Source organism: Brugia malayi, assembly GCF_000002995.4.
Source record: "Brugia malayi strain FR3 genome assembly, contig: Bm_v4_ChrX_scaffold_001, whole genome shotgun sequence".
In the NCBI taxonomy this organism is placed as follows: domain Eukaryota; kingdom Metazoa; phylum Nematoda; class Chromadorea; order Rhabditida; family Onchocercidae; genus Brugia; species Brugia malayi.
The window spans coordinates 16,869,456-16,884,690 of NW_025062479.1; the positions used below are offsets into that span (position 1 = coordinate 16,869,456).

The following is a 15,235-nucleotide window of genomic DNA, read 5'->3' on the forward strand; positions in this document are numbered from 1 at the left end:
GTTATCTACAAAGACTAGCTATTGCCGAATCCAACGCATCGTTGATATGGTGAGACTGCAGTATCCTCTATATCCGACGTTTCACTGTATCTTTTCTTCCAGTTTCGCCCACCCAACATTTTCACTTTCATTACTCTCTTCATAGTCTGTAAATTTTTATCAAGTTTTTTAAGATGAGATTTTAAGAAAAATTATGAAAGAATAAAAACTCGATTAAATAAATAATAATGAAAATTTTTAACATATCGCATTTTGCATGATTAGTATATGGAGTTTCCCAAATAACACTGAAGAACTACATCTGAAAGCTTTTGTTTCGTTCTTTTTTTCTTTAAATTTTAAATTCAAAATTGCACATGGATACTTCATTTGCAAATGCCATGGGGAAACTTTTAACCCGATCTTAAATCTTACAAATTTTAATAATTTAGACTAGTGGTAAGGTGTTACTTTGGTTAATTACAATAATCCATCAAAAACTTTCTCTCTTAGAATTACAACAAATATAACTTAAAGAATGACTTGCAAGCCTTATGAAAAAGTAAAAGTAATTGACCGCAACATGCATAACGCAGCCCTTTTTTTAACGGAAATCAACAAATTTGGAACAATATGTAATTTTCAACATGATTCTGTACCGTGAAGAAAGCCTTGTTTGCAGACAGAAATTTTTCTAGGATGCCTACCGATACATTTAGATGTCGGTGTTCATCAAGCCCTTAATAGACGTAAGAAGAACCGTTCAGTTGCACCAGAAATAACTCTCGATGGATGGATCAAGAATTTCAAGCAAAACAAAACAAACTTATAAACACAGTAGAGAGTTTCACAATTGTTTAGATTTACTGGAACTTTAGAAGTTGGCATATTCAATCGAAAAATGATTGAAGTATCGCAGTGGTTAAAGAAGCCATTCGTTACCAATAAAAACATCGCAGTTCAATCCCTCTTCTCAATCGAAACCACATTCTTGAAAGTACCTTTATTCATCAGGTCATGAGACAAACTATGCAACCCATGTTAGGGGTACCGTACCTATATTGAGTTTTATCTTTGCCCACCACAACAAAACCAAAGTCAGCCTGAGATGTCTGCAGAAACAAACCATACATAATAAAAGTTAATCTTGACCCAAAGTATAAGACAGATGATACATGCCGAAAAATCGAAAAAAAGAAAAAATCATAGATTTTAAAATTCATTTCAAGAAGATGAGAACTGTTATTTATTAGATGTTAACTAAGTTAAATGGAAGATGCAGCAGATGGAAGCTTTTCAAGTTATGTTCGTCATAAAGCGAACCTGTGAGTTTTCAAGAAGCGGTGAGCCGAGCAACAGAGACTGTTCATCGAGACTTGATCTAGACAGCTTTTTTTGGCCATTCGCTGTGGCAGCAATGCCACCATCCTCCCCTCCAGCTGATGCCAATAATCCCCTAAAAAAACGTCACCATTACCTGTACCAAAACTTATGCTCGAGCACTATCGAAAGATTTTATCCAATTTTCATAACGAAATCCACAGTCAATAATTTGCTTTCTTTCCCATGCTTTGACCTAACGACGCCGATTTTTATAGCGAGTTTTACATAATACTGATGAGTAATCAATTTCCATTGAAATAAGTTTCAGAAGACAAAGAACATCATACTCGTACGCTGTACTAAGTTCAATATTTTAAAATGCTTTGGTATTTTGGGTATCGGTTTAAAATGGTTATAAAACAACAAAAGAACAAGTAAAATGACAGCTCTGAATTTTTTGCTTAGACGTATCCCAGCAAGAATTTATGATTAAACAAATTAATGAATGGTAATGTTAAACTTAAAACAAACTCTAAAATTGTAATCAAAAGCAAATCAGTACCCAAAGCAAATGAAAATAAATCAAAGCCCAACAGTAAATCAGAAGTTTCTTGTAAATTCAGAGAAAAATGTCGATTTTGTGGTTACAAAATGCCGACAATAAATTGTCAAAATTTTTGCTAGTTTACTTCAAAACGTATTTTTTAAAATCTGTCTATAACTTGGTTATTAAATAAAAGGTTTAAACTGGATGATAATCACAGCTATCATTACTGCACAAAAACTAAAACTAATAACCTGCAAATTTCTAATACAAAGGTCCCTGCAAATCTGACAATCAGAAGATCACTTCATTAAACAATTCTCACCAACAATATTCTTCGCGTTTAGTGCAGTAATTTAAGGAGGTACAGGGAAAAATTTTCTCAATTGATAAAATAAAAATCCATGGACCACTAGTTTTTCTGAAACAAATTCTCATGGTAACTCTCCCTGTTGGTAACTCTCCCTGTTCATTTTAAATTAGAAACAGCGCTACCACCACTACCACCATCATCACCCCATCACTACCACAACAAAACTGTCAATTCATATTAACAGATATTATTATCTGATATAATCTTCAAAAGTGCACTTGTAATATTAAGAGTTGAACTAAACTTACACTTTATAAACTATACTATTTTATGACCAAAAATGTCCCATAACACATTTAGATATTTACACAGCGATAATCAGAAATTAAAGTCACTGGAAATGATAAACTGTAAAACTTCAACATTTTTAACACTAGAGCTATCTTAAAAAAGAAAAAAAAAAACCTAATATTTACTCTCCAGATCTCATTTCAGTTCCTGAACTATAGTTTACTAGGGTGATTCATCGATCACTTGACTATTTCCCTAAACTTGAGAACGGAGATAACCTCGTCACAAAACAGTAAAAAAAAAAATACTGAGAATTTCTGGAATAAATCAATGGTTAAAGAAATAACACAAAAAAAGGCAATTACGAAATATTGAGCAAAAAAAAAGAGCATGTTTAAGGAACTGAAATGGAAAGCGCGAACTAAGTTACAAATTCATATGAATCAGATTATGTAAAGCAATGTTGGTCTATTATTTAAAACAGTAATTATACAAAACAGAAGATGCAAAAGAAAACTTCAGCATCAGTATGAGTTACAAATATCTATAAGTGACAACTATCGACAACTGTGTCGGCAGCAGCTATAACACTTAGAAGCTGTACAAGACACTGAAGTACTCATTCCGATGAAATAGAAAACTTGAGAAAATCGAAGTATGAAAAAAAAAGAACCTTAGAAAATGAATCTGCAAAGAGATAAACTGCATGAAGCCTCACTTATGCTGAAAAAAATGTAGAAAGCGAATTACAAATTTGAAACTGTCATCCGATATCAATGGCATCTGTTGGATAAGTGATGAGTTAAAAAATATTATTTTATGAGAAATAAAACAGAAAATGATTGAAACAGATCACGGTAAGTAGTCCGGTCCAATGACCAACATTAAAATGTAACAAGAGCGGAACGATATAGTGATAATTTAACGTGAACAGATAAAGGTATTAGAGAGAGCTGATGTACCTAAATCACACAACTGACTCTACAGATGTTTACAAACAGAACTCAAATAGAATATTAATAAATCTTTCCTAACCAAATTTAATCATTATTTGAATAGCTAATCATCAGACAACTTATAATTTTGAAGAATTCTGTAAAGTTATTGTGAGATAAATTCATCAGCTTAAAACTATTTTTGTATATATATGACAAAAGAGACATGAATAAGTAAAATGAAAATTTAGTTTTCATTTACTCGCTGTCTGATTGACTGGAATTTCATAACGATTCAAAGTATTATTTTGAACTAAATAAGTAAAAAGAGATTTCAAACGAATGCATAGTAAATTAGGTAAAGTAATATTTCAAAAATCAAGCAAAAATCAATTCCATCGCGAAGGAAGGTGTCAGGCATACTACATCTGTTGCTTATCAACTGCTAGTCCAGTAATATATTACAAACGATTATGTGATATACGAACTCTAATTTCGTTTTTGCTCTTCTGCCCAATTAAACCCATTTGAAGTTGTGTTTGACTGGACATAGCAGACAAAAACCAAAGCTGATTAATCAAATCTAATAATCAAACAAAGTTGAAAGCTTAACAACAGTTTGAGATGCATAAGTAAAAAAGCTAACTGTTGCTAACCTAGTTCTTAATTTCAGAAAAAGAAAAATTTCTTTCTTCATTTCAGAAAAAATTTCACTTTTTTCAGCGTTAAAACATATCAGAAAAAGATCATTAAGGTAAAAAAACCTTGTCATCATCAAAAACTTGCTCCATATATATTATGCTGCTATGAGCGGAAATCAATTCCGATACTAATGTTTTATACTCAAAAATTAAGCTTTAAACACCCAAATCAGCAGAAAATAATTGTTCACGAGACCTGCTTCCTTTCGAAATTAATGTTGATTTATAAGCCAACAGGTACGTTTGGGCGGTGATTTCCAAATACGTACAGTCATCTCGTACAACAGCCGAAAAATCAGGCGTAAAAGAAACTGCACTTTTTTTCACTGGTTCCGACGGTGAAACACCAGACGTACTTAAGGAATTGCGTGAAAACGTCACCTGTGCTCCACCACCTGCAAAAGAAGAATGTAGAAGTATACTCGAAGTTTGAAGAGTACCGAAATTTTTGAAGGTCAAAAAAAAAAAAAAAAAAAATCGATTCGACTAAAAGAATTTCACAGTATTTTAGGAAATCTGAGAGTGACTATATACAGACGTGCAGCAGAGACAAGTACTTGATTAAATATCGATGCACTGTCTGAAGCAATCGTGCACAATAACTCATGGAAACTCTACGAAATTTGGATCGCAAAGATGCATGTTAATGATGCTGTAAGAGTTGGCAGTTGGGATACTAGAAAATACCTTGTTGCTGTGATTGAGAAGACGTAGTCCCGTACTGCTGTTGTGCAACTGCAACCAGCTGCTCCAAAAATTCGCCACCGAAACAATGCCATGGACCAGCTTCAAAGGTCATTTCATTCTGCAAAGAGCCTCCCACCATTAGTTTTACCAAATGCTACTGATCCCAGTTAATTTTATTCGTCGGGAAAGTAAACTAACGTAGTACCTGTCCGATAGTAACCATTGCTCTCCCTTCCAAAATTAATATAAATCTTTCAGAGGGCTCTTGCTTGGTGTAAAGTTTCGCAGTCCGCGGGATTACTGTTTTAGGATCGTTCATGTCCGGTAAATGAGAAAATTCAACCTGAAACGAATATTGATATATATCAGAACTGAAGGAATTTAGAACTCAAGCAAAATCAAGTAGAAAATCGTAATTCCGAATTAGGATTAAGCATATTATTCCAGCTTAAGTCAAATCACATAAGTGAGATTAAGATTTGATATGACCTAATTCATCGAAAAAAAAAAAAAAACAAAAATTGGTCACTGAACAAAGCATAAGAAAAATGGAAAAACTAATAAATTATGCATTATAACAAGCAAACCCGTCGAACATGTTGCTTTATAAGCTTCTCAAGAACATTAGGAGATATGAGATCCGGGTTAAAGGCATGCTGATTGGTTGCTAACCATTGCATTGTCACCAGTTGCATTTGCACCGAAATGATACGAGATGCACCATCTTCTTCCAGTAAGCATGCAGCCAAATCAAGTGCCTGAAAGAGAATACGTTGAAAAAAACATTCGATGAATTCGAGGATAACCTTTTGTTTACAATTATTACTTCCATTAAAAAATGTTTCATAGTATAACCTACGCATAATGCATAATGATACAAGAAACTAATTCTCAAAATTAAAAAAATCTCTCAAAGACGAAATTCAGTAGCTTCTACTATAGTTATTCTTTAGACAAACAATGACGATACACCATATTCCTTAAAGATTTAAAATTTAAGTAATAATGAAAGAGAAAAAAAAGCAGACATTGTCCATATATATATATATATATATCAGCAAATCCAAACTGCTAAGAATCCGTAAATCTAAACCCAAACTGCATCTTATACAAATGCCACTTATTTTACCTTAATTCAACTATATAAAAATTAAGATAAGTCTGCTGTATGTTTGCCGCTATGTAACAAAAAAGGAAAAAAAAGTTTCCGGTGTTTTGTTTCTAGAATGTAAGCTTTGATTGTGCTGACATAAACAGATTGCTCAATAACAAAAAAATAAATGATGGTGAAAGATGAGAAAGTGAAATACTGATTAATATAAATTAAAAAACAAAACAAAAAAATCAACAATATAGGAAAAAGGTCGTTTTTTCTTCGGGATCACCTTAAATTTTGTTGATAATTGTTAGCTGTTCCATCTGTAAAGTTTCAGTTGTGCTTTTTCAAAATTCTTTTGAATAGACTGGCATCAATAGAATGATGGGAAAGAAAAGAATATTCATTGACACTAATCACATGCCAAAAAAAGAGTGGATTACAAATAAAAAATGAAAATCAGTGGTAATCAAAATTTTGAAAGTACAACTGAAACTTTACAGATGGAACAGCTAACAACTATCAACAAAATACAGCCACAATATAGTCCATGAATAATTAAGATTTTCATTTTAGCATGGGCATTATATATACAGCGAATGTTATAGCCACTCTTTAAGAATGACTTTATAAAGGCTAAATAAATTTCCATATGAATGACATTTGCAAAGCACACAAAGATAGTGCTTTTCATTCCTTATAATTGAGAATTGCATATCACGCATGAGAAAAGAAAATTTTACAACAAAGCCCACTGATAAAAAATTGATGAACCAACAAAGCATGACAATTTGAAAGGATGCAAAGCTAAAGAAGCGAGTTATGTAAAATGTCATCAGTAGTCACTCCAAGATTTTTCCAATAATGCTTTAAACCAGCAAGTTAAACAAAGAAAGCTTTGAATTTAATGGAGGTAAGAAATAATTCGTAATCTTTTTTTCTTTTTTTTGTCTGGAAAACAAACCATAGGAATGGTTGATAATACTTCCTGAAATTTAATTTAGTAAAATATGAGAAAAACTCGATGCAATCTGCTAAACCGTTTACCAGCAGCAGAATTACAGAAAATGTTTTTCGAAATTTGCAACATTTAAAAAAAAGGTTGGAGAACTGAGAGTGAATCATACGTTGCTTTTTTTTTTAAAGGCAAGCCTACCTACATTTAATTGTTATCATTTGTACTGGAAAAATAAACCTTTCCTAATGATTTTACTACAGTAAAACTTAAGACAAAAGAGAATCTGAAAATATGATGCAATTGTAAACAACATAATTCCTATTTGAAGACTACCTTTCACATCAATATCTGCAATATTTTTATAAATAAGAATAGTAACTACGTATAACTGCTATTAAACTGAAGCGAGAAAAAAAAAAAAACACTGGAATTGAATAAATAATGGTAAAACATTACGATATGCAGAAAAATTAACAATAAACAGTATTTTGTAGCATTCAAATAAATAAAGTTCTGGAAACAGTTGGAAGATTTAATAAGAATCTTCAAAGAAGCAAGAAATCTCTGATTCTCAATAGTTGTTATGTCTCAGAAAATTTAAAACATAAACACATTCATCTTTCATGATTACATCTTTTAGTGAATAATCATTTTTATTTCATCTTCTTGTCTAAGAAAAAAAAAAAAAAAAACTTAAAAAGACTCAGTTTTATGTAAAGATTGTAATCATAAAGTTGCAAAATTTTATAAGAATCTTCGAAAAACAAAAATGATATTATCAACTAAAAACATATTCAAGACTAAAGCAAAAACTTCCTATTTGCATCTAATTTCATTTAATTATTTTTTTTAAATGAGATGAAAATTTTGAAGACTAAAGAATAATGTTAACAGAAAAAATGTTAATTGCAAGGCCTCCTCTGGAAACGCCACATTAAAAAAAATTTTGAAAGCAAAACCTGAGCATTACGTCGACGTATTCGATGAACATTATCCATGACAACATCTGTTTCATCTACAATTTCAGCTTGAAGGATCTCTTCGACAATATCCTCCAAGGTAACAAGTCCAACAAGTTCATAAGCCGGATCAGCCTCTTCTGATTCCACAATACGTTGTACCATTGCCAGGTGGTAATCGCCCTGTACATAAATAAATAGCAACTGCATAGAAATATCTTTCGTAGTTTAACAATTCCTTGAATACTAAAACTATAAAAAGAATACTGTAAGCAGCAAAACAATTAAAGAATGATTATTATAGAAATCACAAAATTAACCTACTTTCTTGAATTCTTCAAGCATTACACGTAAAGGGGTATCTTCCATAACAAAACGCAAAGGATGTTCGTGAAACCCACAAACTGTTTGAATCATAAAATTATCATCTGGGTCTAGCAGTGCCAAATCTTTCACAAACAATAGTGCCACCACTGTATTTCTGAAAGGAACCAATAAAATAAAGTTTAAAAATTCGAAAACATCATTTGTATGACTAAAAAATTAATATATTCTGTGAACAAATCAGGGATTCTAGATATGTTACAAGTTTAGCAACAGTAAAGAATAGCGGTCTTGTATTATCATATCAGAAACTCTGATCCAACTTGTTGTTTATTTTAAGCTTCTGGTTTTTTCTGCAAACTAGCTCATTCGCAATATATTACAGAAGTTGTATTCTATTCTCTGAGATGAGATCGTTCGCATAGCCATTCCATATAGCTCTTTGAAAAAAAATGAGATTTGAATATGAAATAAAGTAATACCTATCACCGGAGAAAACTGGTATACGAGTGTATCCCATACGCAGGATTTCAGCAACAGTCTTGGTATTTAAAACTGTTGTATTCGGAAGCATGAATACATCCTAATATAAAAATCAGTGAATAAATAAAAACAACTACTTGCATAGCTTCAAATTTATATATTTTATTGTTAAGGTCATTTATAAAAACCATTGTCCTTTTCATTTTCCCAAATAACAAAATTATTTGGTTAAAAAAAGGCAAACAGGGAGGTCTTTTTTTTTCGAAAAATCACTTTATATATATATATATATATATATATATATACTGACTGATATTACTGAATATTAGCTTACATCAATTTTGGTCATAACATCGCTAACTGTCTTATCGGATATTTCCATGGCACCAACAGCAATCTTCAATTCTTCCGCTAATCCTTCATCGCGTGTTGACATTTTGATGAGCTCCATCAATCGCTTGCGATCATACGATATTACCTAAATAAAAACTCACAATATCATAAAGTTTGGTATATTTTAAATTAAATCTAGCTAAGTGCCAGTAAGTATACTGGGAAATAAGAATAAATTACAAAAACGTACAAATAAGTCATAAAAACAATTCAGCGATCTAGTAAGAAAAAAAAGACTTACTTCATCACCTAATAAAACGTCCAATATTTTACTAATCGGATAAGCAATGGGAAATGTGAGTACCATGAAAAAACGGGTTATCCATATAGTTCGAGCACCAACTGCAAGCCCTTTCCTAAAAAACAAAGTAAAATTACCAGTTCGTTGCATGAAATTCTAGCATAAAAGAAATTGGAACTCTAAATTTTAGATAATAGTTGTGACGATAAAGGATAAAATGAAAATAAAGATTCAGTTAGCACTGCAACAAAAAATATAACAAAAAAATATTTACAGAATACATTAAAATTTAGAGAGAAGTAACGGAACAGGAAGTTCTTGTTTTAAGAAATTATAACATAAAGCATCAAAGTAAATTTAGAATTTTAAAATAAAATAGATTCATACTTGACACAAAGACTTTGTGGAAAAATTTCGCCAAAAACGACAATTCCAGCAGAGGAAGTTATCAGAGCTACGTAACCACTGGTGAGATCATCGAAAAGTATGGAAATGGCAGAATTAACACAAACATTTCCTATAAGCAAGGCACAAAGGAGCAAATTTCCAGAACGTCGCACAGGTAATATTACTTCTGCATATGCACGCTCTTTCTTTGAACCTGAAACTCATTGTCACTTTTAAAAAAAAAAAATCATCAGTCAAGATTTTGTGTACATTCTAATGTATTCATATCACCTTTTGAAATCAGTTGTTCTCTACGTATTTAGAGATTTTAAACAGGAAACGGAAAGAATGTAACTTCAGCTACTGAGGTCTATATTTTTCTCATGCCTAGAAGGCGACAATAAACTATATGATACAAGTGAACAATAAAAATCAAGCTTTCTAAATTTATGATAAAGTTAAAACACACCCGACTTTTGTATGAGCATCAGTTCCTGTGGTGTGAGTGCCATTAAACCAAGATTCAAGCCAGAGAATAAACCAGAGAGAACAAAGAGACAACAAATTACTGCAATCTGAATACCCATAGGCAAATAATATTGGCGTGGTGGTATTTCAGTCGATATCATAGCTCGCAAATCATCTAGCTAAAGTCGAAATTTTTTTAAAATCGGATAGATATAGATACTCTATAAAAATATTCCCACAGAGTCGATGTTCGCAAGTTCTGCTTTTCATTAGGGCTGCGATGATTTATGTCAGTATTATATCATTCTTAATCTCAACATGTTAGCACATTCTCATTGGTAGAATTAATATTTAGAAAGAAAAACTACTGATTCATTCAGCAGCGGTACTGGACTTAATTTAATGCGACAGATATTTCCTCGAACACTGACATAGAAAAAGTCATCGAATGCTTTACTGAACATTACATTATCACAAACTGTATTTAACAGCATAGGAAATAATCTAAACAAATGTCATCCAACTAAATGAATCATTTCCATCTTAAACAATGTATTACTTCTCTTTCCATTTCATCAGTGTTTTAATTTAGTCTGCGAGGAGAACTAACCACTGAAAAATCCTGCTCAGTTTCTTTACCCTGCGCATTTTCCTTTGGCTTCTGTTTAACGCATATTTGATAGAGGTCTGCCGAACTGCAAATTAAAAATAAAAATAAAGAACTGCAAATTAAAAATAAAAAAAAAATAAATTAAAAAAATATTAGAAATACAGAAAACTATGAAAAGAAACAGGGAACAAAATAATAGAGAAAACTGGAACAAACTCAGGGAATGATGCCTTAACGACCACACGTTCCTTTGTATGGATGGTAAAATCGGGTTGTGTGATCTCAATATCGGACATTGAACAGTTATTTCCGAGCCGAGTAAAAACAACCAGTGCTATATCATCCATACCGAGACCAAACAGTACCACTCGAACTGGAACATCCGGTTGTACTATCGATACTTCTTTATCACTGTAATTCCGTAATACATTATTTATTTGTGAATTAAGAGATCTAGAATATACCACCATCATTTGTGCAGTGTCAACAAGGATTTCTATAGCTGAAGAATTCCCAAAAATTTTTGGATACAATATGGTCGCATAATTAACAAAACTAGTTTACAGATTAAATGCCAATGTGACGCAAATCTGTAGTAGAGAAAAGAATATTTTACACATTTCAAGCCACCATCACTTCCTATGATTTTACTCAAATAATTTGTTCTATTTTTTCGGCTGCAATATCACTGTAAACCAGTTTGACTTCAGCACCCCGTACTGCATACGTTGTTTTACGTCTCATTTCAGCACTGCCTTACTCGACCCAAAAATATTTTTCCTTACTCATTGAAACAGCTGTATGAGAAACATTTTCATCCTTTTTATAAGGAGAAAACTGATTCTTCACCCCTGTAGATTTACAAAACAATTCCCAGCTATCAAATCTCCAGAAATCACTTTTTCGCTTTTTGAGATGATTCACTAACTCCATTCATTAACTAGACACAAATTCCACTAACTATTTACTAATATTCGCTATATGCAAAGCACAAATGCTGATTACTGAACTGATTCAATGACATCAAAGGTCAAAATATACTTGAAATAATAACAAAACTTGCAGATGTCAGCGATATAGGCTACGTTTTTTTAATGAACAGGTTTTAATGATCACTACATCTCAATGTATTAGACGTTATTTCATTTCTTTAAAATGTAATGTACCGCAGTACAAGAAGTAGAATCCTAATAAATCAAATCATTTTTTATTTGAAAGAAGGATATAAAGATCACCAGATATTTCAAACTTCAATTTTGGGACTCCATTCCGCTAAAACACAAATACAGTAAACTGCTAATTTAGTTTATATATTTTTTAATTTCATAAGTTTATATATATATTTTATTTTTCGATTTGTGATTTACGTATAGAATTTATAAACAGTCCCAGTAAAATATAACTATAATCAAGTTATCTCTAGAAATCTTTTTCGGAAGGTAATGATATTGTTTTGTCCAACTGGCGAATTATGTAATTTTTACTGAGAAAAAACATGTAAATGCTAGTGCAAATATGTCACAATATGCTGAACATTATGCAACTTACTTATAACCAACAAAGCCGTTATCCTCGGATGGCAGTCCTTCAACTCTGATTCCAACCAGATGTGCCTTCTTTTCGGTGAAGCTACTATCACCTGTTGGCTGCAATCAAATTAAGGCTCAGTTCATTATACAACTATAACTGGTTTTTCTACAAGTTTGACAAAATTAAACATTAGCAACAATTTCGAAATCAAAATTTTGGTCTCTAATAAAAAGTTGAAAACAGGGAATTTCTGCTATTACAAAAATCTTTCAGCCAAAGCGATTCTAACAAATCTTTGTACCTCAGTTTTTTTTTTTCGAGTTTCACCAATACCAAATTTCATCAAATACCAAAGGAATGTCTCTAACAGAACGGACCATACGTCCTGCACAAAAACAATCATGTTAGAGACTGACTGTGAGGCGAATTGTATTAGTGATGAAAGGATTTATTTCTTTAAGGACATTCGTGTATGAAATATAACAATTATGACTAAGTTTGTAAATTGTATTAAAAATTACTCACTTTTATTTCTTGCTTTTGTGACTGGCAAAATGGGAGTAGGAAGTAGCAGGTAATACAAAAAACGCTATAGAAACGCCATATCCAGATCTGCATTCCCTTACTACCGGATTTTCTGAAAACCGAAATTTTTATTCCACGCTTAAAACAGAGTGACGTCTTTTTGATTAAAACGAAAAAAGAAGTCTTGCAAAGAAAGAATAAAGGAAAAAACCATCAAAGATGAAAAGGGAAAAAGCTGATTAGAACAGTACAAACATAGTTTTCAGAGTGGTAGAAACTTTTAAAAATGACCACAGATCAGGCAAAAGCGGGAAAATAGCTTTTTAGAAAACTTCACTGTACAACCAATTCCTGTTTCTCTAAAATCTTTTTTCTTCTCTACCCATTATTTATATTGCCATAACATTTTTAGACAATGAAAACTAATAACAATAAAGTATTTTGTTTCTCTCTCTCCCTGTCTCTCTTTTCATTTGTCATTGGGCTGTTCAGTGAGTAAAATATCAGTGTCACGCAAATAATCTAAAAATTTCCAGAATTTCGATGTAGGAATAGAAAGGAAAACTGAACGGATCATAAAATTGAATTAATCTCACAACTGACTTCTAATTATTTCGAGTGAAGCAAACAGCGAAGAACTATTTGCATAAAAATACTAAATAGTTCCGTGGTGACAGTGTTTACCATCAGATAGCTATTAGTAGTAGCAACAAGAAAATATTACTCATTAGCAATTCGATTTGTCATAAAGTGACTCCATAATAATGCTTGATCTGACTGCAACTTCATCTGCTCAACTAGAAATTAAACGGGAAGTCACTGAAACGTCAATATGCAGAGTCCTCTTTTTCACTTTCCAATTTTTTTTCTCAAAATTAAACTGGCCTTATGCCTTCGCTTGGAAATTTTCCAGCGTTAATATCATATTTTCCTTCTTAAATGATGTAAGAATAACACTGTGTTCTCTATCACTAAATTTGCAAACCAGTATTACGACTCTATTTGCCAATTTAGACGATACACTTCACGTGCTACATGCAAAAGTCACTAAAAAAAAACATGTTTTTTCGCACATGCGGTTGTGTGCATGCATGAATGTATTATTAAGGACACAGTTATTACTGAATGCAATATACAGAAGGAAAGGAAATGAATAAGATGTACAGGCAGGTGAAATAGAAGATACTGATTTGAATGAGTTTCTCAAAAAGTTTTTGATCCATTTTCACTTCAACAATCCATGTTGATGGAATAAATGATGACGATGACCAAACCTTGGAAAAAAATCTCCAATACGGTCATTAAAGCAACAACACCCACTGCACCCATCCTTCTTTGCTTACAGTGTCTTCTCTCAAAGTCATTATGCAAATTTAACTTCCAAACCTTGGATATCTTGTGAATCAACACAGCTATTGTACTCCTAGGTAACGGTAAAGTCTGATCAGTCTAGTTTAGTTGCAAAGTTTTGGCTGGATTTAGTCAATATTTTCCACATTTAACTCAAGAAGCACAAGCAAAGTTGAATTTGCGTGGACTTAAGTCTTACTTCCCTCAAACTAAAATGCTTTGATTAAAGAAAAACTTGTGCTTCCTTATCCATAAACCGCCAGGTAAATGTTATGTCCAATCTACCCTATCTCACACCACTACTTCGTTGTTCCGACTTCAAAAGCCACGAGTGAAAGGACCACAAAAAGATCACGAAAAGAGCATGGAAAGGTTCCACTCTTGAGAAGGGAAGTGTTTTGCGGTCACAGAAAAAGACGGAACAAAAGTGACAACTAATTCGATAATCCATCCATCATAGGGTATTTTTATCCTTGCCAAGGTGCTCTCAACATTCAACAATACAATTCATGGCCTTTGACCTGGGCAGAGTCCTACAACAACCATGCAAATTGCAAATCCCCCTGCCTCCAGAATGAACCAATCTGTTTGCATGTTCTGTGAAATGTGCTCGTGTGTATTTCATGGTTTACATGATCTTTGGAATTGTTTTTTTAGTGAGAGTTAAGTTTACTTTTGAGGGATGAGGCACGGGAAGGGATGTGTAGTAAGGGGGGGGGGACGTTCTGTGAGTGGGTGTTTTGCTTATTATACTGAGTGAGGCTTGGACTGCAAAAAAAATTGATTTCATAGTTCATTTAACTTTAGTTCCTTTCTAGTAATGATTATTAATCAGACTATTAAGTTAAAAAATAAAGTTAATATAAGTTATAAGTTTTCGCTCCAGTTATGAACACATTATGAGTTTTTCTTCGAGTGACTGAGGTCAGCAAAATTCAGTAAGAAGTCACATACGAATTCTACATACTAAATATTAATATATGTTAAATGCAGCTAACAAAGAGCTGCTCATGACTAGTCCAATAGTCTGGCTGCTTATTACATAAAACTTGGCTGAAATCTGAAAATTTAATAGTTCTTTTACAAAACTAGTCTTCTGTTAGAAAATGGATTACCTCTCTAAGTTGTTCTGAAAGAA

The 15,235-nt window shown here is 32.3% G+C and overlaps 1 protein-coding gene across 4 annotated transcripts; it reads right to left on the reverse strand.

Annotated features, from left to right (window-relative positions):
- Positions 1–14: 14 nt before the first annotated feature.
- Bm5068 (Uncharacterized protein) lies at positions 15–12,840 on the reverse strand (the record flags this gene model as incomplete). 4 transcript variants are annotated; one of them, XM_043075121.1, is made up of 18 exons in its annotated part: positions 15–146; positions 1,303–1,435; positions 4,283–4,481; positions 4,774–4,891; positions 4,979–5,116; positions 5,361–5,531; positions 7,787–7,969; positions 8,111–8,267; positions 8,593–8,693; positions 8,928–9,071; positions 9,228–9,342; positions 9,615–9,828; positions 10,084–10,261; positions 10,693–10,777; positions 10,909–11,103; positions 12,241–12,338; positions 12,524–12,607; positions 12,748–12,840. In XM_043075121.1, 18 exons carry the CDS (start codon positions 12,838–12,840, stop codon positions 15–17), a joined length of 2,538 nt encoding a protein of 845 aa, XP_042931055.1. The 4 variants fall into 4 exon arrangements, with proteins under 4 accessions (XP_042931055.1, XP_042931056.1, XP_042931057.1 ...); XM_043075122.1 differs by lacking the exon at positions 12,524–12,607; XM_043075123.1 differs by lacking the exon at positions 1,303–1,435 and having other exon boundaries at positions 140–146.
- Between the last annotated feature and the right edge of the window lie 2,395 nt (positions 12,841–15,235).